Below are 23,229 nucleotides of genomic sequence, written 5' to 3'. Positions count from 1 at the left end.
GTTTTGCTGTAAAAGTGAAACCAGTTTTCTAGCAGCAACAAGGTGAGAGGGAGTGGCAGGTTTCTGGAAGATTATACCCTGTGCAGTTCCCATACACGCCCTTCCTCAAAAGGTACATGCTGTAACTTTCTTGACAAGCCATCCTCTGCCCTTTGTTCTTGATGGGACCCAGGAGATAACTGGTTTGAGTAACACATTCTGGTGTGAATATGCGTTACACTTAGCTGCTTTTCCTTTATATATGTACACATCTACAGGAGCCCCAGGATTCATAAGAAGACCAAAGGAAGCATGAGAACAGGACACTCCAGTATATAAAAAATTTGAAAATCATACAAGGAACCCAGGGTTGTTTTTTTATTATCTGTTTTGTTATAGGGAATTTTAGATAGCTCTTTCACATTGATCACCCTACATATAATAAATGGTGTGTCAATCCAATACTATAAACCTGTATAAACCTGGTTTCAAAAGTGTCATATCTAATTTTCCCATATCAATCCACTGCTGGAGTAGTGTCACCTACTGCAGGTATATATATGGTAAATACAGCCCTGAATGGAACCTTAAACAATACATAATGCAGATCTTTCTGTAACTCGGATCTTCATTCCACCAGAAAATCATGTAAGCATTAAATAGACTCAACAGGCTGGTTTTGCTTCCAATAAGGATTAATTATTTCTTGGTTGGGATCAAGCACAAGGAACTGTTTTATTATTACAGGGAAAAAGGAAATCATTTTTAAAAATTTGGATGAAATGGAGTCTATGGGAGACAGCCTTTCCGTAATTAGCAGCTTTCCGTATAACGGGTTTCCGGATAACAGATCCCACGCCTGTAGTAATGCAGATTAGGTTAACAACTCTGCTGATGACAGTTACCTTTACATTTATTACTTGTAGAATTTGTAGATATGATCAGGATATCTGCCTATGTAACTTGTGTAATATTCTGAGAACTGATTGTAACAGAATAGTCTTCAGGTTCAGGGAATCACACAGTCACAGTCAAAGGGCCCTGATGCTTTTGAAGATCACTAAGCAATACAAAATATAACTTCAGCACTCTTGTTTTGGGATTTCCTTATGTTTTTCTGCCACTGGGAATTGCCATATGGGACCACATACTGTAGCTGGTGGGTTTAATGATAAGTGACTATGATTTAATACATGCAAGATAGAGAAATTGGCATTTTTTTCTTTTTCCTAATCTGTACCACATACTATATGACACTTTCTCATTTACTATATTGTGCACAATCTGAGCTGTCTCACCAGTGGCGTAACTAGATATTACTGGGCCCCACAGCAAATTATTTTTCAGGCCCCAAAAATTTTTAGCAGTTGACTTGTTTTACCAATATTTATTGAAACTGTATATGAATTAGGTCCTCGTGGGGCCCCTATACCTCCTGGGGCCCCCTGCAGGCGCAGGGTCTGCTTCCTCTATAGTTACGCCCCTGTGTCCCACACAATTCAGTATGCCAATCTATATAATAAAATAATGAATGTGTAAAGCTGGCCATACACCAACAAGGTTTACCAGATCCACTAACTTTGCAGCTCACTTGACTATGTAGAGACCGACTTTGTACCTGCTTATAATAGAAAGATACTATACACCTGTTAACCTAACTGCTGTACCGGCAGATAAGCAAGATGGTTGGAAAGGGTTAACATGCTATGTGGTTACTTAACAGCTGAGCAAACACTGTACACATAGAGAAGGAGATTGTCAATCAGCAGATGAGACTTCCTAAGCAAATATTAATAAATTGTACAGCAAGGACATTGAGTAACTCATTCCCTGCTGCCAGTATTAATCCCTCACATTGCTGCATGTAAAAAAAGTAAAATAACAAATGCAACAAGTTGTTACTTTCATACAAACGCTAACAGATAACTCGGGTTCAGGAAAGATACATTATACTCTAATGTAAAAAGAAACCCATAGATGTTTGCTTTCATTGTTCTACCTGCAGCTGCCTGAAAAATAATTGCTATAGCTAATGCCAGACAGGGCTGAAAATCTCCTACAGAAATACACAGGCTGAGAATCCCCCTACACTGACATCAGTCTCCTGTCTTACCTGCAATAACTGCATTAGCACCTGGACCAATAAAATGCCAGTGTAGGGGCTGATTCTTGGCATGCGTATTTCAGTAGGCCGATTTTCAGCCCCATCTTTCATTAGCTATAGCAACCAATAATTGATAAGCTGTGTATTTCAGTAGGCCAATTTTCAGCCCCATGTGGCATAAGCCTATGGATTAATGGCCAATGCAGATTTTCTCAGTGTTTATGTGCTCTGATCTTACTTTTGCTCTGAAACACAAAATGCAAAAAAAGTCTGCATATCCATTTTTCCATCAGGTACTGTCCCCATTTTACCATAGTTCTGTCTGTAAATAGTGAATTCCAGACAGTACCGTAATGATCTGACGAGGGGCCCGAGTGCAGCGTGTGCGTCAGTGTCCCACCCCCCTCCCGACGTGATCGTTGCCGGCGGATTTGCGCACGAGCTAACTTCTGGTGGGCCCAAGTCCGGTGGGCCCCAAGTGGGCCCAAGTCCGGTGGGCCCCAAGTGGGCCCAAGTCCGGTGGGCCCCAAGGGGGTGCGGACCCCAGTGCAATCGAACCCCTGCACCCCCAGGAGTTCCGTCACTGATTCCAGATAGTGTGCACCTCATACAGTCATGCACAAATCACTTATAAATGCACATGCAGATGCACTTATAGATGCACATGCACCCAGAGCCGGGCCAAGCCAGCCACTAATTTGATTTCACAACCATTTGCCTGGATGCTATACTTATGTAAATCTTTAACAAGGTATGTAAAATGCACATTTGCAAACTCAACTCATTTCACTGTTTTTCACCATGATGAAAAACCAATTTATTATGTTATAGAATGTCATGGGGCTGGAGACTGCATGCTTCCTAATCAATGCCACAGCAAAAATGTCTATAGAAATAAAGGAAACTATTAATATCTATAGACAATTTTGCTATGGTGCTGATTTAAAAAAAAAAACATGTAAAAGGACAATATTTACTTAAATATATATTCCATTTATATTAAAGATTCTTTAATATACCACTTAATATGGTGTAACTATCTATTGCTTAAATATTAACTTTTAGTTTCCCTTTGTAAAGGGAAACTACAATGAACATGAAAATGCAATACGAGCTACATGGAAAAAATAACTTTCTATTTATAATATAATCAGTAACAAATTCTGTACAGCTTCTGAAATAATCAAGCTAATCCAACATTCTCTCTAAAACTAGATTTTCATTGACAGGCTAGATACACTGGTTTATTCTCTCTTCACTTAGACAATGTATTAGTGCTGACTCTAAAACAAAGCCTGCATGTAGCAAGACAGATTATTTAGAAGGATATGGTGAAAAGTAACTTGATTTTAATTAATTGTATTTAGATATAAAGTTTCTTATTTGCATGGGACATAGCTAATAATACGTTTATCCAGTTCATCCAGTATTCACAATATACAGTACTATATAAGCTTGGGCAACTGACAACAGTTCAGAGCATTGCCTGTGATTCTGCACAAAAGATCTATTTGTCTTCACTGCTAATTGACTGTGATCACTTTGGGCTAGAAAATAAACCTAAATCATAATGCATAGCTTTACATGTGTAGCTTCTTTTCTAAGCTTTAATTTTAAATAATAATAAAGCCAATGCAAATAAAAAATATATCCATATGCATGTTTTGTTTTGTATGGCTGCATGAAGGAAAGTGTTTATCCAAATATAAATGCAATAATTCTCATCAAACCCTTTGGATATAGATACATCTGTTATTATTACCGTTGCCAGACTTTTCTGAGATTGACAGGTAACACAGTAGTCAATTTCTTAGAAGGCACCATATGTTATAGGACTGAAGCGCACAGTTTGATGACAGCATGTGTGTAAATCACAATATTTATTGTAGTAATATAACTACAATGAAAGAGACATACATTCATAGAATACATAAACTAACAACCTACCAATGAGAAAGATTTTAAACTACCGGTAGTCTACAATCAAGGATTAATTACAAAATAAAGCAAATGGAGTGGAGGTGTTCTAGATGCCAAGTTGTAGGGCATTTTAGGGCAGCATACGTGGTTATTCTACATCATAAGTAGCCATAGAATGGAACAAGTAAAAAGACCACTAATCTTCAATTTTTGCATACGTTACTAAACAAGAATTACATCAGATTCATAATCGAACTGGTAAAAAAATCCTAAATTAAAATCAGGCCTACAGTCACTGGTAGGGAGAATTGTGGACTTACACACTCAATTTCAACTGAGCACACTATCTCTTCTCTCTGCCACTGAATAGCCAAGTCAAAGCAATACAAACGGTAAAAGGTAAAATGGATTGGTGATGTATCCTATGAAAAAGAGGCCTACCAAAATCTGAAGATCAAGTGAACCCAAGGCCTGAACTTACTGAACTGTTTATATTACATCCTGTATTGGCCTCATTGAAATTAAACATGCTCATAGCCCAACATGTTCAACACAAAGACCAGGAGGCATAATCTTAAAGCGGTAAAGGGGTGTGAAATGCAAAATGCTCCACTTCCTAGACTTCCCCAGAGCCTAATGCCAAGCCAAGTGCCTCAAGACCTCCTTAATATAATTCACAATACATTTCCCTGATTATACATTTCCCTAATTATACATATCCCTGAAGTTTGCAACATTTTTTTTCTGGTCCCCTAAAAAAATTAAAATGAGGGTTCTACTGTAATAGTGGGTGGATCCCACCTACCCATACAGTATGTCAGGGGACAGGAGTGTTTTGTTTTAAATTTAAGGTTTGTGGCCAAAGTATTAGTGTCATACAAGTTATATTTACTATACGTTTTTTCTCTGGTTTCCTGGCAACAAATAAAGTGATTTGTGTGAAGCCACCTAAACCGAGTATTGTTTTTATGTGTTATTACAGTTTTGCTAATGATGGTGAATTGCCCTTTAAGATGTGAGTCTTAGTTCTCCCAAGAGACCTGCTTATCTAAAACCGTTACAAAAGTATCTAATTAGCTATTCCGGGCTCTCTGCCAAAAGCCAATTAAATTACAAAGTTTGTATCTTTTTCTGGCTGTTCAGTGCAGGAGATCAAATAGAAAGTCGGGACATTTCAGTACAAATGTGGGACTTTGGGTTGAGCTGTCAAAAGAGGGACTGTCCCACTCAAAACGGGACAGTTGGGAGGTATGCCCAACAATTTAAAAGGGCTACCCCCAAACTGTATGAAGATGCAGTTATGTGTGTATATGTACAGCAGTTAAGTTAACATAAATATCTTGTTTTCCATGAATCATTAAGAACGGTAATAGAAACATATAGCCTTATCCTAATGACGTGGGGGTAAAATATTAATAATCTGTCACAATAAGGGGTTTTCTGTAAGTGGGAATAGTATAATATGTCACACATAAAATGTAAGACAGAGTAGTGTGTTTTCAGCCTAACCACTGCACTACACATACTTTTCATAAACACCAAGACTTATGATATGATATTCTGGTATATTAAAAAAAAAGACGACCAGTGTCGGACTGGGACACCAGGGGCCCAACCAAAAACCTTAGACCAGTATCTCAGTATAATATTCTTCCTCTCCTTACTCAAATTCTAGTCTACTAGTCTCTTTGCTTTACATACTATAATCTATTATTCCATCTGTTTAGCTGCTTTGTTCTCATAGAAATAGGGAATGACCATGAAATACTCCAAATGTTTAGCAGCATGAAGCCCACTGACACCTGGGCCCACTGGGAGTTTTCCTGGTATCACGGTGGGCCAGTTTAACACTGAAGATGAAAAATACTTAAAAAAAGGGATAGTCCTTGGAAATCAGGCACTCCTAGCAGAGATGTACACTGGAATTGCTATCGTTGCAGAGAATTTAATCAGGCTGTGGCATTCCAGTGACTCATCTAATGATCTATATGTATATTACACCTGGGAAATGTTTGGTGACTTTGATACTGTTATATTTCACAGCAAGGAGCACCTGAAACCTCATCTGTGACATTCACTACCCTGTCATTTGGTTTTAACAGCTAATGTCTAACCACAGCATAAACTGGTTTTCTGGCTATTTGTTCTCATAACGCCGGTGCCCTTGTGATGTTTTAATGAGTCATACAGTTCACTGTATGCACTTGGGGCTCATATCCACAAACATACACATTTCCGGTGTGATTCCATTTGCAAACAGTTGGACTGGAAAACTAACTGCGCCTGTAACTGAACCTTGGCGTATAGATGATGATATCGGTGGCATGACGACAACACCTCAGTGGATTTGATTTAGTGCCCCCGTAAACCTTTGCCACCAGACATTTCTCATACGCATATACTAAAACTGCTAATCAGTTAAACATACACTGTGTCCCCTATACCTGGATATGCCATATATAAAGGATTCTTAAATAATTGCCACCAGATTTGCTTCATGGATTTTCCAAAGCTATCCTTAGGAGGTGAACATGTTATTAGTAGATAGTATACTTCAGGGGCATGTCTACAGAGGAAGCAGACCCTGCAGCTGCAGGGGGACCCCATGAGGCCCTAATAAATCAGCAATTGTAATATATATACTGGTAAAACAGGACAACCTCTGGGTATGTTGGGGGACCTAAAATTAATTTGCTGTGCAGCCCAGTAACATATAGTTATGCCTAGGGATGCACCGAATCCACTATTTTGGATTTGGCTGAACCCCCGAATCCTCCTCGAAAGATTCGGACGAATACCTAACCGAATCCCAATTTGAATATGCAAATTAGGGTTTGGAAGGGGAAAACATTTTTTACTTCCTTGTTATGTGACAAAAAGTCACGCAATTTCCCTCCCTGCCCCTAATTTGTATATGCAAATTCGGATTCGGTTCGGCCGGGCAGATGGATTCGGCCGAATCCGAATCCTGCTGAAAAAGGCTGAATCCTGACCAAATCCCGAGCCATATCCCTTTGGTGCATCCCTAGTTATGCCACTGGTATACTTATAAGAACCAACATCTTCTGCAGCCCTCTATAACACACGGGTGGGGGGAGACGATGCAACAAACAGAAACAAAGACAAGCAGCCCTGAAGGCTGAGGTGGGATTGGGGCATCAGTTCTATATGAGATCTGCTTTAGATCTTTGTATAAAAATTGAATCTGTTCTAAATTCTAATCTAACCCAATCTAAGGTTCTTGAATCTCGTCTGAACCTTTACCACAGTTTAAATGGAATGTGGTATTTTTTTTGTAATAAATACTGCTGTTACCCATTTTATTACTGAAAGAACCACAACATTAATTAAACCACTTATGTATGGATAAAATGTATATATAATTATGGAATATCATGCATTTCCTTTTCATTAAAAAAAAAAATATTACCTGAGCAATTTAGCAAATATGACAGAACACCATCAGGAAGTCGACCGAGCATTAGGACCCAGAAACTCCAGGGCTCTGCAGGAATCTGAAAATGATTCTTGATTCTTCGTTGATTGGCTGCGTCGTGAATGGGCGGAGCGTGCGAGTGGAATAGTAAATAGGCTTTGTCCCAGCTTCAGGGTTTAGTGTGAGCGAGAGGAGAGAAAGAATTTGTGCAGGGAGAGCAGGTAATGGAGTTCTTCGCTGGTACACACCCACGTTTCTTCTAGAGACGTTTGGCAGGGGATAAAGGTGACAATTTTTTGTTTGCGGAGTCTTTCCACTGGGAAGCTTACACTATTTACTTGTACATTGTAATTGATCTCATTTTCCCTAAACCTTCATTAATCTCTGGCTGTGACAGATTGTCTTTACAGACATTTCCCATGAGTAGGGCTGAGAAGGTAGTCTCATTAACAACACACTTACATACTATTCCCATTACACAGTATCACATTCACAACCCTGACTAACCCCCCTCCCCTTCTTCCTTGAAGTTTCCTGAGAAGCATTGTGTCTTTAAGTGGAAACTGTCACTTTAAGAATTTCATGGTGAGATAAGATTTTTTCAAATGGAGTGATATAGAATAGAAACGTGTTACCAAAATAGTGCTGGTGTATTAGAGTGTAAGCTCCTTGAGTGGTGTTATCCCATTCATGTTTATTGTTAAAGCACGGTATTTTCTGTATGCCATGTGCATATTCACTCTTACACCTATACTTGTATAGTTTAATATATCAGTACAATATGTATCTACTAATAAGATATTCTGTATTATAAATCACCCCCCATACTTGGCTTCTTCCAGACTAATTTTGATTGTAACTTGCTTTCTAGCTCCTGGAACTCTTCCGGCAACTCTATGACAGAGTAGATATGAAGACCTGAACCCCTGAGCCTATTACTATCACACCAAAGCAAGGTAAGTTACCACTGGCTTGTGCGTGCTTGTAGTACATTTCTAGGCTCTAGCTATTAATGATCTTTAACAAAGGACACATAAGAAAAGCCTTATCCTAACACAGTGGTCCCCAACTTTTCTTCATACACAAGTCACATTCAAATGTAAATGCTGTTGGGGCGCCACACAAGAAGAAACAAAATTCCTTTGGGATGCCAGTAAGGGCTGTGTTTGCCTAATCCGTAGCCTAATGTGGACTGCTAGCCTACAGGAAGCTCTGTTGAGGTAAACCTGTGCCTTTATGTCTCCAAATCTTGAATTTAAGACAGGAATTTCAAAATGGGCACTTAATATGAGGACACTGGCAGCAGAGAGCAACATGTTGCTTATGAGCCACTGGTTGGAGATCACTGCCCTAACAAAGATGGTAGAAAGGTGATGTACAAGAAACATTTGGGGATTAGCAGAGTCAGATGTAGGAGATGCGTGATACAGCATGAAGCTGGCATAAGGAAAATTGAAAGGTATGGCTGAAGAAGCATGAAGTGCTTTCCAGCTGGCTGAAGAGGACCTGAGATCAGCCTCTGCAACATATAATTGATTTGAATGGGAAACATTTGACCGCACCATGTGTACTACCAAACAGAGTCTCATTGAGACTGTTATTCCACATAGGCACTAATAAATAGCCAATTATTGCACGTATTTAGCCCTCAGATTAACTTTTATTCTTGTATTGCTCCCCAACTCTTTTTACAATTGAATGTGACTTTCAGGTAAAAAAAAGTTGGGGACCCCTGCTGTAAAGCAACGGTAATTGTGCTGCCAGGAACAAACTCAGTAAGGAATGCATGTGTGGAATATTTAAAAGCAAAATGAATAGTTTAAAGGGAGCAAATGTCTGTTTTTCATCTATTTATTCACTATTGTTTGTTGTCTGATGAAGCAGGTCTTGAGCTTGCAGTTATTGAAAAGTGTGAGACAGGGAAATGCTTGATAATTCTTAGTTGCTTTGTCTGTAAAGAACGAATCCTGCATATAGTGTCCAGTGATCAGAGAGGGGCCAGAATTTTAAGAGACTGGTCAAAGTGATTCTGATGTCATTTTTCATGTTGCTGATAAATGAGCAGAAGTACAGATTGTGTTGTTACTAAACAGTGAGAATATGTGGAACTGTATTTGCCCTGTAGCAAATATTGCAGGGGATTTGGGCTGTTTATATCCTTGCTGTTGTTAATCTAAAGCGCGTTTATAGGCCATGCATTTACTCCACATCTGCATTCTGCAGGCTGACGGAAGTTGTCAAACAGGGTTTTAAGTCCAGACATGTATGGCTGCTTTCATGACTCTAATTGGAATGTCAGAGCATTTTCCCACAAGGTTAAGCACTTTGAGACCTTACAGGGGGCCTCGGCTTTTTGCTGAATGGTGGAGGATTGCTTTACTTTTTCTGTTCCTTTAATGAAAGGGTTAAAATGCAGCTTTGATGATATTAATTCTGAAGGCTTGTGTCTAACAGGAAGCGACAAAGGGTGTTTTGTTTGCTTAGCTGTAGAATAAAGCTGGCCGAGACTGTTAGACTGTTTATTAACTTTGCATAGTTGAATAATTAACAATGGTATGACCTTTGTACTGCCTAAATCTAAGTGTGTGTGTGCGCGCAATAACGCCGTGGCCACATTAACAATAGAAAAGCAACAAAGTATCAAAAAAAACAAACAGTTTGCACATAAAATTTTAGAGATTGCAGATCGAATCCCTTGTTAAAATATGTGTATGTTTTACAGTGAATCTTGTGTATTCATGTTACCCTAACTGCACAGTTTTGTTGTGTAGGTCAAAGGCTAAAATGTATGTGGTGGGGTTTCTTCGCTGGAGTACTTTTCTTGATGGGGAATGCTCAAAACTGCCTATGCCCCTCCCATTGATTTTTAAAGAAACTACGACTGATAACCTTAACCTGAAAACATATTTGTGCGTTTTCAGGCTAATAACCACCCTTACTAGCAGTATCATATGGTTTCTGTTATGTTATTGGGAACATATGCAAAGTTTCAAGTGTTTTTCTGCTTACCTCTTAAGGTTAGCTATATAACACAAGTTCTAGAAATTTTCAGAATGGCAAAATGCAAAAAAACCCATAATCCCTAGATTTCACCCTGTTTTGGGTCAGGTTGACAGGGGCCACCCCCTTTACTGTCAGCAGTTTTTATTGGCCAGCGTATGGTCACTTTGAGATTATATGGAATTATGCATTCACAAAAATTTGCCTTTTTGCCAGTAGCCAACAGTAATTTAGAAATAATCTTTTTCAAAGTATACAGGAAAGAGGCTTGCAAAAGGTTAAGTGTTCAGAGCTTTAGTAATAAAGTTCCAGTTCAGAGCTTAAGGATAGGAAGTTTCTTCCCCACCTTTTCTGCGAACCATGTCCTAAGGTGTATGTGGAAAATACCAAAGGGAGGATGCTGAGTAAGCAAGCAGAAAGTTTAGGCTTAATCTCTTGCATTTCCTGCTGCAGAAGGTAAGCAACAGAGAATCCAGACACCTCCTAAAGAATATATTCTTAATATAGGTATTTCTATAAAATAATTTAGAAATCTATAGTTTTATGCATATATAAAAGAAAGGAAAGGCGTAAAGACTAAGCATTATTCATTAGATTTTTCTTTTAGTAGATTTTGTAATCTATAGTGTGTTCCCTTTTGTTTTTGACCTGGCATATAACTATTTTGTGTTCTTTTCAGATTTGGAACTTTATAAAGATGTCTGTCAGCAACCACGAGAACCGCAAGTCCCGTTCCAGCACGGGCTCTATGAACATCCACCTGTTTCACAAGCCTGGTCATGCGGATAGCCTCCTCACACAGCTAAACCTGCTCCGCAAACGCAATCTCTTCACAGACATAGTGCTGTTGGCAGGAAACCGCAGCTTTCCATGTCACAAGGCTGTGTTGGCTTCCAGCAGCCGATATTTTGAGGCCATGTTTAGTGTCGGACTGAAGGAAAGCCAAGATCGGGAAGTAAATTTTCAGGATGCTCTGCACCCTGAGGTTCTTGAACTGCTCCTTGATTATGCATATTCTGCCCGTATTATTCTAAATGAAGAGAATGCTGAATCCCTCCTAGAGGCTGGAGATATGTTACAGTTTCATGACATAAGAGATGCAGCAGCTGAATTCTTGGAAAAGAATCTCCATCCAGCCAACTGCCTAAACATGATGTTGATATCAGATGCTCACTGCTGTGAAAGGTTGCTAGAACTGTCATGGAGAATGTGCCTCTCCAATTTTGTAGAGTTGTCAAACACCGAAGACTTCTTTAGACTTCCCAAACTAAAACTAATGGAACTGGTTCTGAGTGAGGAACTTGAAGTGGAAGATGAAAGTTTAGTCTATGAGGCAGTGATGGGCTGGATTAAGTTTGATTTAAGCATTCGTCTTGATGACCTCCCAGACCTACTGCGATATGTGCGTTTGGCACTCCTGCCCGATCAATATCTGCGATGCCTGGCCACTGATGAGCTTGTAGTTCGGAATAAGCTAGCAAAAGAGATTGTTGAAGAGGCAGCACGATGTAGAACTAAGATTCTTCAGAATGATGGTGTGGTGACTGGTTTTTGTGCTCGCCCCCGAAAAGTCAATCAAGCTCTACTTTTGCTAGGTGGGCAGACTTTCATGTGTGACAAGATTTATGTAATGGACCAAAAGACTACTGAGATAATTCCCAAGACTGATATTCCAAGTCCACGCAAGGAATGCAGTGCTTGTGCCATTGGCTGCAAAGTGTATGTTACAGGTGGGAAAGGTGCAGAAAATGGAGCCTCCAAGGATGTCTGGGTTTATGACACTCTTCATGATGAGTGGTCCAAAGCAGGAGCTATGATTGTGGCTAGGTTTGGGCATGGTTCTGCTGAGCTTGACAATTGTTTGTATGTTGTTGGAGGACATACTGCTATGGCAGGGTCTTTCCCAGCATCCCCTTCAGTGTCTCTAAAACAAGTTGAACATTACGACCCTCAGACAGACAAATGGTCTTTGGTTGCCCCTCTACGGGAAGGAGTTAGCAATGCAGCTGTAGTGGGAGCCAAACTTAAACTTTTTGTGTTTGGTGGCACTAGTGTCAACAGAGAAAAACTCCCCAAAGTTCAGTGCTTTGACCCTCTTCAAAACAGATGGACAGTGGCTGCCACCTGTCCACAACCCTGGCGTTACACTGGTGCTGCTCTTCTTGGAAATGATGTCATTGTGGTAGGTGGGGACACAGAGTTCTCTGCTAGTTCAGCTTACAGATTCAACAGTGAGACCTATCAGTGGTGCAGATTTGGTGACGTATCTTCTAAGCGGATCAGTTGCAGGGCGGTAGCTTCTGGGAACAGACTGTATGTGGTGGGAGGTTACTGTGGAGCTCAGAGATGCAAGACCTTGGACTGTTATGACCCTTCAACAGACACATGGAGTAGCGTAACCACTGTCCCCTACTCCTTGATTCCAACTGCATTTGTCAGCACATGGAAGTATCTTACTGCTTAGGCATGAAAGGTAAATTAAACTAAGGTTTTGAATAAGGTGTAAATAGAAGTCCACTGCCAAATGTTATGTAAAGCAGAGCAAATGGCATTTCTAGTTTGCAAAAACCCAAAGGAAGAGTTTTTTCCTGTATAAGGGAAAATGTAATACAATATATTAAAACAGGCTCATAGTGACACATAAGAGCCAAAAACGTATCATTGAAAGCAAACATCTGATGGGTTATTAGCCGTGAAGCAAATTATCTTTCTTGTTTGTACATTACCCAACTAAAGAAGTGGTCTATACCTATTCTGTATGGGATGATGTACACTTTATGATATGTTGGACTACTTTCCAAGAGCTCACTGGAATCTTGGGTGATTTCTTCCAGTTAAGGGTGATGGCTCACGTGAAGATTCAGGGGGGGGATTAGTCGCCCATCGACAAATCTCACCTACTTCGGACGACTAATCTTCCCAAATGCCTTCCCGCCAGCAAGAATACGAATCGCCAGTGGGATGGCATACATTTCTCAAGTCGCCCGCAGTTGCCTCATTAGGAAACTTCAGGCAACTTCGGAAAAACCAGTGATTCGTTTGCCATCCCGCCGGCTATACATATTCTTGCCGGCAGGAAGGCATTTCTATGAGATTAGTCTCCTGAAGAAGAGAAGACTTGTCGTTGGGCGACTAATCTCCCCTGAATCTTCACGTGTGCCACCACCCTTAGTTGAACAGTCACTGGCTGACAGCAAGTGTTGGGAAAGAAGATTTTTTTTTTGCTTTATGGTATGTCAGTGCCTATTGTTGCCCCTGCTTTCTTATATTTCTCACTTTTTATCAGCCATTATCTACTGCACAGCCCCACAAGATTTTTTGGCTTTGGAAACCTGAACAATGGCAAAGACAAGATACATAAAAGCATTTGTAATACCCTTTTTATAGATGCTTGGGAAGCTCTTCATCTGGCATATGTTTCTACATTTACAACAAAATGGTTAATCTTCATTTATTTTGAGTGCTCTTACTGTTGATCACAATTGAAGCATTCCTTAATATTTTGGATGACTTGACTACCTGAAATGTGAGCCTAGTAGTGCTTTGTTGGCCTTGGGCACATATTTCCTTTGCTGCTAAACCTTTTAATTGCTTTGTGAGCCATAAAACAGGAGTTGGTGATTGCCCTCTAAATGGTGGGTTATTTAATGTACAACAAGACAAAACAATAATGGAACAAATACTTGAAATCCCTTGTAGGCTGTCAACATAATTATTCTTGAGAAAATGTTGTGCCCTGTGTGAGATTCAGGTTAGCAGGGATCAATAGCACAGCACTGTTGTAGCATACGAATGTGAGTCAAAGGCCACCTTTAACAGATTTATGCAGCTTGACTGGCTTATATTTTATAAAAAAAAAAAAATTAACAGGTAAAGCACACTTGCTTTAACATAGGAATAGCAGTCTCTAGCTGCATACAGTAGTACAAAAGGATTCGCATATTCACAAATTTTACATGGAATTCTCTAAATGCTTATAAACTGTTTCTTATAGTTGCTTGTATTCAGATTATATGTATTTTTAGTTTTCTGTTATTCAGTGACTGTGGATAAATGTTTAATATTATCGTTTGATTTGCAGGTTTATCTGAAGGTTTGGAACACATCACACAGCCATGGAACGTTTTTCTGAATTGGAATTTTGATTATGATCGACCTGAGCAGCTGCATTGGATTCTGTAATATATATTAACCCGGTTTAAAGGGTTTTTATTGTATTTTTTCACGAGTGACTTGAGCGGATTTCTGCTCAAAAAAATTATCATTTTATATTAAAATGGCTTTTTTTAAAATAAAAAAAAAAAACAAAAAACTTTTCATGTCCATATAACCGAATCTCACAGATTCCTTTTTCCTTAAAAAATTCCTCTAGTTCATATTAAAGCAGTCAGAAACAGAGGGAGAAATGTATTTATGCCAATCGGAGAAAAGTACTTTGTGTGGACGAATATTTTTCTTCTCTAATTTGTTGTGTTTATATCTTAAACAATTTTAAAGAATTTGTGTACGATATGAACAGTAACCAGTGCTTGAGGGAAACTTCCACAGTATAGTTTTACTTATGGAAAGATAAGCAAATGAACAAACTCTCAGTAACTGTCAGTTAATAATTAATATCCTGGTTTTAAAGGTGCCCTCCAGTACTGGAATGCAACGTCTTTGTTTTATGAGTGTGGACACTGACCAAACGTTGCACTGTATTTTATCAGTCAGTCCTTTGTGAAATGTTATTGTTTTGTGTATTATAAAGAAAAATTACTAACAACAAACATCTCAGCCTATTTTTTTTGGGAAGAGATCTCTGGTTTCAGCCAGCCACATGCTCTGAACTGGGTCTCTATTTGTTGTAACAACGTGCTGAATGACCTGGACTGTGTGTTCTGGTAACCACCAGAGGTGCTGCTGTAAATTGCTATAGACCATATTTATTGTGCTTGTGGGGTGCTGTTAGGGTCTTTATGTACCTGAAATGCCAGGGCCTATTTTTCCATTCACACCTGCATGGCAAGCCGATGGAGCTGATTTGCACATCCATCTACATGGTTTACAGTTCACTTCAGTAGGAGAAAGGGTGTGGCTATGTTATATAGTAACCTAGTTAGATCGGATTGAAAAATGACCAAAGTCCATCAAGTTCAATCCCTCCATATGAAACCCGGCATCGATACATACACACACTGACCCATCCGTACACTCACATAAACTATATATACTCATACACTACCTATAGATTTTAGTATCACAATATCCTTGGATATTATGTCTGTCCAAGAAATCATCCAAGCCTCTCATAAAGGCATTAAATGAATCAGCCATAACAACATCACCCGACAGTGCATTCCACAATCTCATTGTCCTGACTGTGAAGAATCACCTACGTTGCTTCAAATGAAAGTTCTTTTCCTCTAGAGAATTGTAGAGACTGAGCTCAAGGGAGGGTGCACGTATGCTAGTGAAGATGGAGCTGAGATGGATCGGGGCGTCCACAAACAAACCAATTGTTCATATACATACAAAATTGGGACTTAATCCCTTAGCCATTCAGCCCCATAGTACTATATTATAATAAGTAAACACATTTCAAAATGTCAATAAAAGGCAATATTTATTTACCACCATGCCATGTACTACTGGTTAAAAACAAAAAAACAAGCAGCGCTGCATATAGGAAGAGGGATCCCTCTGTTGGATATACTAACACCCCAATACTGAGTCAAAGAGTAGGATATGAGGGAAGTGCATGCATAATAATTTAAATGACTGCTGTTTCAACTAAGCACAAGCTCCATGCAGATAATCGTGGTCAGTCCAAACTGTGTAATGGATGTTAGCACATACGCAATGCATGTGAAGTGCCAGAACAGCAATATTGTATGAAATAGATTGTAGTCACATAAGAGATGTCGAACCCCAGTAGGTACTTGGTGTGCAGAATCAAAATGTGATATAAATTCAAAGTTTAAACGGACCACACTGTGCCTGCAGACCCAGCGCTCAATATTGATAACTGTTCATTGTAAACACGGATTTTGTAAAGTGGGCACCCGGATCAGTAGAACTGCTGCAATATAGTTAGAGAGTCCATAGCCACTGATTGGCGACTTAACAGTTGCAGGCAAATAGGCAGTGTGTCACGGGAATAATCCAAAAGGACAAGTGTCCTGCCCAAAACAAAAACAAAGTTTTTTACAGACCGTGTGTTCAGTTATGTCACCGCTGGCACTGCTAACAGATGCGTCGGCCCGATGTTTTTCTTGTCTGCATTCCACCTTCGGGACACCAAGCACTTATGGCAGAGGGGTATCCGTTCCTCAGAGGCAGCGCTGTACCTCGACAGCCGTTTTGCCACCAACCGTGGCTTTGTCAAGTCTGAAGGGGTGGCCTCTGGTGCAGTGATCCTCTTTATAGCTAAAAAGGTCCCCTGCTATTTGTCTATAATGTCCTCTAATGTTCTTGTAAAGTGTAATCATGTCCCCTCGCAAGAGCATTTTTTCCAGAGAAAACAACCCCAACCTTGACAGCCTACCCTCATTATTTAAGTTTGCCACCCATCTAACCAGTTTAGTTGCACACGTCTGCACTCTCTCCAGCTCATTTATATCCCTATAACCCTAAACTGAGGCCTTACCAGAGACCTATAAATGGGCAAAATTATGTTTTCATGCCTTGAGTTTATGCCCTTTTTGTACTCCATCTCTGATTGCCATCTGTCTCTAACTACTAGGGACAGAGTCTATTTGTGATCCCTAAAAATGTTTCAGATATTTAGGAATGATCAAAATGCAGCAAAAAGTTCAATTTCTGCTTTCTCATATGTTCTTAAATGGGCAGTATGACCCTGTAAACCTGAGTAAAATAAAGTGGTGTGTTCAATATGTATTTAGCATACTTTCATTTTACAAAAATCCATATTTTTTTGTTTTTATTATAAACTTTCTCCCTCAAGAGAATCTACTTAAATAGACCCAGTGAGCTCTACATAAAGACGCAACTCCCCCAGCTGCAGCCTCTGTCTCAAATGTACAGATAAGGAGAATTCAAATACCCTCAAATTGGTAATTTGATTCACTGCAGTCCCGGATTTGTGGGCAGGCCACAAGGCCTGAGCCTAGGGTGGCTAAATTTGGGGGCAGCATGCCACAGGCCGCATATTCACAAAAGTCTGAGCTGGAGATTTTGACAGCTGTCCCCAGTGGAAGCAATCGTGAAGGGGCCAGAAGAAGCAGAGCCAACAGGGTGGTGAGAGGATTGTGGAGGGTTGCAGTGAGAAGGGTGTGCATGCAAGCCAGGCTTGTGTGAGTAGGTGGTGGGAGCCTAGGGGCACAGCATCTTTAAATCTGGGTATGGTTAACTGTCTTCAGTCCTGCATTACTCTGAAGAACAAGGAATTTGGAAAATGAAAGTACTGTTTAGTTCCACAAAATCACAAAAAGCATAGATAATTCTTACTTAAAAGAATGGGTAAAAGATATGTTTAGGATAAACTGTGTTCCCTGAACCCTACGTGGAGCAAGAAGGAATTTTGCCCCTATAACATTATGCAATAGTTTCAGAATAACTAAAAAAAAAACAAAAAAAAACTGTAATAGATCTTAACCTGGTTGTGAACACCAATTATAATGTAATTATCATGACCATTGTCTATGTTATGTATGGTAGGTATGGTGCACTATGCTTCATTTAAAAGCATCAGAGTCAGGAATGTGACGTTCTTATGTGAGCCTACTTTCCTCTCTGCAGTGTATCTTGTAGCACAGAAGTGCTACAAGATGGTCACAGGCTTCAGACCAGCCCCTTGATTTCTTTCTCTTCTAGAAGTAACAAAAAATCCAAAGGTAGTTGAATAAGAATTGTTTACTTAAAATAAAGATATTGTGTTAGAGCCCAGAAACATATTCCTTTCTTAGGGCTCTTGAACACGAGTAATTGATTGTGTTTATCAAATGCACGAGTGCAAAAAAAACCCACATATATTGCATTTAAACACTTTTTTTACGCAGCTAAGCCAATTTTTTCCCATTAAAAACTGAATGGGCAAAACAAACGCAAAAGGTGTAATAAGCAACTCAGAGAGTAAAGCCTGGCAGAATATAATGAAACCAGTTAGCAAATGGGGTTTTTTTTTCCACGCTCAAACCTGAGTTCTAACGTGCATCAAACGCATAAAAAATATACCGGTTTGTAGGAGCCCTTAGGTTTCCCCTCACAGACTCTAGCAACAAATGTCATTCTGGAAACTTTGGGAGGAACAAAAGAAAATAGCATTTCTCCAGCAAGACACCCTGACATGTTTCCATATTTGCATTCAGCAATGTTTATAATTGTCCAACAAGTAGTTGGGTTACTGTGCTATACACAACTGAATTAGGATAACAGAGTTTAAAACCAGTCTGCCAAAGATATTACTGCTGGCTGCAGTGTTTACTCATGTAGGGTGGTACCAATAATATTTCACTTCGAATATTGGATAATAAGGCTACCTGACACACCTAATATACAGTGGATTGAAACGAATGCAAAGTACAGTCGTGTTATGCATGTAGTGATTTGCTGTTATGGAGAATATACTGTACTTTATGCATACCTCCATCATTTTTCTCTCAGACATACTGGACAAAATCTGTTTTAGAACCCTTATTTTATCCAAAAAACTAGTGATATCTCAACTGAAGTTGTTCCTTGCCCCTTCATTTCTTCCTGTTAATCTTAGCAATTAGCCAGTTTGTCATTTGGCTTAAAGGAGAACTAAAGCTTAAAAAAAAACCACTGTGCTAGTTCTAATTGTATAATATTATTTAGGTAAATAACGAGGCCACAGACCATGTAGTGGTCTACCTGCTATGGAACTCTGAGATGACTTCTAATATCCTCATGTTTTATGATATACATGTTTTAATCACACTATAATATATTCACTGGCCTTGTGTATTATACTGTATATATATATATATATATATATATATATATATATATATATATATATATATATATATATATATATATATATATATATATATATACACACACACACACACACACACACAACAGTATATACTGAATATGCATTCTACTGGCATCAGTGCAGGATGAGAATTGTGTCATCGCTGGCAATGCTTGTCATGTTGTTATTGTTGTTTTAGGTGCAAGTTAGATGTGTAAGTACAAAATGCCCTGGATGCTAAAGGGATTTTATCACGGGAAAACAGTTTTTTTTCAAAAAATAGTACTGGTCCAGCAGAAATCTGCACTGAAATCAGTTTTTCAAAAGAGCGATTTTTTAAAATATTTCATTATAAAATCTGACATGGGGCTAGACATATTGTCCATTTCCCAGGTGCCCCCAGTCATGTGACTTGTGCTGTGATAAACTTCAGTCCATCTTTACTGCTGCACTGCAAGTTGGAGTGATATCACCCCCTCCCTTTCCCCTCAGCCCATCAGCAGAACAATGGGAAGGTAACCAGATAACAACTCCCTGACACAAGATAACAGCTCCTTGGTACATATAAGAATAGCACTCATTAGTAAAAATCCATGTCCCACTGCCACACCTTCAGTTACATTGATTTGGAGAAACAATAGCCTGTGCTGGCTCTTTCTGAAAGCACAGGAACAGACAAAATGACCTGAGATGGCAGCCTACACACCAATATTACAACTAGGGTTAGGAATTAAATTTCACATGGTAAAGTGAATTATTTGCAGTGTAAACAATGTAATTTAGAAATAAAAACTACACCATAAAAATCATTACAGTATCATTTTAACATCTCCTCAAAGCAGGTGAAAGTTTCAGGACTGTCTGTTCCACTGTTATTTGCGATTTGAATGTATTCCAGAAATCTGGACCTGGAATACAGATATCTTAATGAATACTGGGTAACAGTGATGTAAATATAGAGGAAGCAGACCCTGCAATTGGGGGGGGTTGCTTCCTCTATAGTTGGAAATTATTCCCCCCTCTCCAGCCGATCTCCTATCTGCAAGATGGAAGGGAGAATGTTGGTGGCCTGGAGACACTGGCGGAGGATCGGGAGGTATCGATGTGTGCAAAGTCCCTTCAAAGACTTTTTTGCGGGTGGAGGGGGGCACACTAATAACGCCACTGCTGGTTTATGTAGTACTAAAGGTAAAAAGATTGTTTTTAAGGCACACCCCAGTGATCACTAACCTGCTAAATGTTTCTAAAAACAGTTGCAGTAGTGCATTCTGCAAATTTCAGAATGTGAAATCATATAACTCTGTAATGTTAACTGGATCTAACAGTAGAACAGTGTCTGGAAGCACATCAGATAAACTTTTGGCAAGCTAAAGAGCTAATCATGGGATGGCCAGAAACTTCGGATACAGATGGACCAGGCAACAAGTACACTGTGCGAAACTATGATTAGATTCTTTGGCAGAAAAAAACTGAAAATAAACGCATTCCAAGCACCCACTTAGCCATCAATAAAAGAATGATACAGCTTCATAAAATGCTCTGTATAAAGCACTGCAACCATGATGACTGGTGCAATGACACTTCACAGTAGTTCTTTGCTATTAAGTAAAAAATGGCTAAAAAACTGAAACTACAAGATGTCTGAAATTCTTAATATTTCAGTATAAAGCTTAATTATTATATCAGGTTTGCCATTATGCACAAGAAGCATTTATTTAGTATTCCGATATGTACATCCTAAAGAATTGCTTATATAATTATAACCATATGCTGCACTAAAATCAGCTTATTAGTGTTATTTAAAAAATAAATATACAATATACTGTAAATCTGCAGGCACTTACAGGTATACAGCTATGCAATGCTGCAATACTGGTAGAGAACAGCACCCTCCTCATTGTCTAGGCACAAACAAGACCAGCACATGGAAGCACTTGCACGGGAATTTTCCCTTGTGGTTTTATTAGTCAAAAGTGGAAACAAAGTTTTGGACGCCCCAGAAATGTTATGTTTCCGCTTTGACTAATAAACCACAAGGGAGAATTCCCATGCAAGTGCTTCCATGTTCTAGTCCTGTTTGTGCCTTATTTACAAAAGAAATACATACATACACTGAAAATAGGAAACAATCGGATAGAGATCTGACCTTAGATGAGTTATGATATGATCCCAGAAAGATCATGGTAAATGTTTAAGCATTTTTGCGCCCCTGTAGTTTAGGAGTCCTGTTTTCTAACTGCCTTGTTTTTGGGAGCCATTGGACCTTATTTAATATCATAAAGGCCATCCTTCAATGAAAGTCCCATGTGGAGCTCCCCATTTGTCCTACCCAGTTGACCCTCTCCCAGTTCCTATCCTTGCACTCCTTTGTTCACAGGTACTGTATTCTGCCCCCTTTGCTGGAAAGAGCTGCCTGCAACTGCCCAGGTGCTTTGTGCACAGATCACATTTAGTAACTTGTATTGCAAATGTATTTCTCCAGTATTTTTACAGCTTAGTTACTGTACATGATCTTGGGTTTGATCAACTCTACTGGAACCATGAAAGTACTAAAACTCCCAAAGCCCTTCATTTGCCAGGGATCCTGGCCTTTGTTTGGCAAGGAGCTTCCCAGGAGTTCCTTCATAGATTCATTGGTTCTTTAAAGTCCCAAATATGGGTCTCTGACCAACAGAACATCCTTATTTATTTTGCTTTTAATTTCCCATGATCAGTAAGGGTCCTGTGCCATGTATACCCTTTTCACTGGAGATCTGGTAACTTTGCAAGAACTTAGCTTCATGCTCCTACACAGATGCCCTGCCATTGGGGCCCCTAAGACTTTGGGCTTTCAATAAGGTAGAAAAAGCATGCAACATATAATAATTAATTGTAAGCAGCATTATGGTTCCCTTGTCAAATTTTATTATGGACTAATTCCCTTCACTATAACATATGGAATACCTGTACCCATTTCAAAAACAATATTATACTATAGATACTCTGCTGTACTAAAACATGTCAATGTTATGCACATGTTCTTGATAATAACCTTGTCTGGTCATACACTGAAACTGAAGCAAATAAAGTACAGGCATGGAACCGGTTATCCAGAATGCTTGGGACCTTGGCTCTTCATACCTTAAAGGGGTTGTTCACTTTTGAGATAACTTTTAGTATGATGTAGAGAGTGATATTCTGAGACAATTTGCAATTGGTTTGCGTGTTTTATTATTTGTGGTTTTCCAGTTATTTAGCTATTTATTCAGAAGCTCTCCAGTTTGCAATCTCAGCAAGCTGGTTGCTAGAGTCCAAATTACCATAGCAACCATGCACTTATTTGAAGAGACTGGAATATGAATAGGAGAGGGTCTGAATTGAAAGATGTGTAAAGTAGCAATAACAACAAATTTGTAGCCTTACAGAGCATTTGTTTTTAGAGGGGGTCAGTGACCCCCATTTGAAAGTTGAGAATAGTCAGAAGGAGGAGGCAAATAAATCAAAAACTATAAAAAAAATAATGAAGGCCAATTTAAAAGTTGCTTAGAATTAGCCATTCTATAACATACTAAAAGTTAACTTGAAAGTGAACCACTATTCTACTAGAAAATCATGTAAACATTAAATAAACCCAAAAAGCTGGTTTTGCTTCCAGTAAGGATTAATTATATCTTAGTTTGGATCAAGTACAAGGTACTGTTTTATTATTACAGAGAAAACGGAAATCATTTTTGAAAATTTGGATTATTTGATTGTCATGGAGTCTATGGGATAACGGATCCTATACCTGTAATTAAAAATCTGTTATTAATCTGTTATTCATTTTTATCCCACACTTTTGGGCGATTTGGAGGATATATAGTTTTCATA

General features: G+C 39.1%; 1 protein-coding gene across 1 annotated transcript; it reads left to right on the top strand.

Annotated features, from left to right (window-relative positions):
- Positions 1-7,631: 7,631 nt before the first annotated feature.
- Positions 7,632-14,744, top strand: enc1.2.S (ectodermal-neural cortex (with BTB-like domain), gene 2 S homeolog; the record flags this gene model as incomplete). The annotated part of the gene is given in 4 exon segments (NM_001092349.1): positions 7,632-7,724; positions 8,311-8,395; positions 11,119-12,912; positions 14,521-14,744. A coding segment is annotated over 1 exon segment (1,767 nt). The 3' UTR covers positions 12,904-12,912; positions 14,521-14,744.
- Between the last annotated feature and the right edge of the window lie 8,485 nt (positions 14,745-23,229).

Source organism: Xenopus laevis, chromosome 1S, assembly GCF_017654675.1.
Source record: "Xenopus laevis strain J_2021 chromosome 1S, Xenopus_laevis_v10.1, whole genome shotgun sequence".
Classification (NCBI taxonomy): Eukaryota; Metazoa; Chordata; class Amphibia; order Anura; family Pipidae; genus Xenopus; species Xenopus laevis.
Note: the sequence above shows the minus strand (reverse complement) of the source record. Positions and strands in the feature narration are given on the sequence as shown.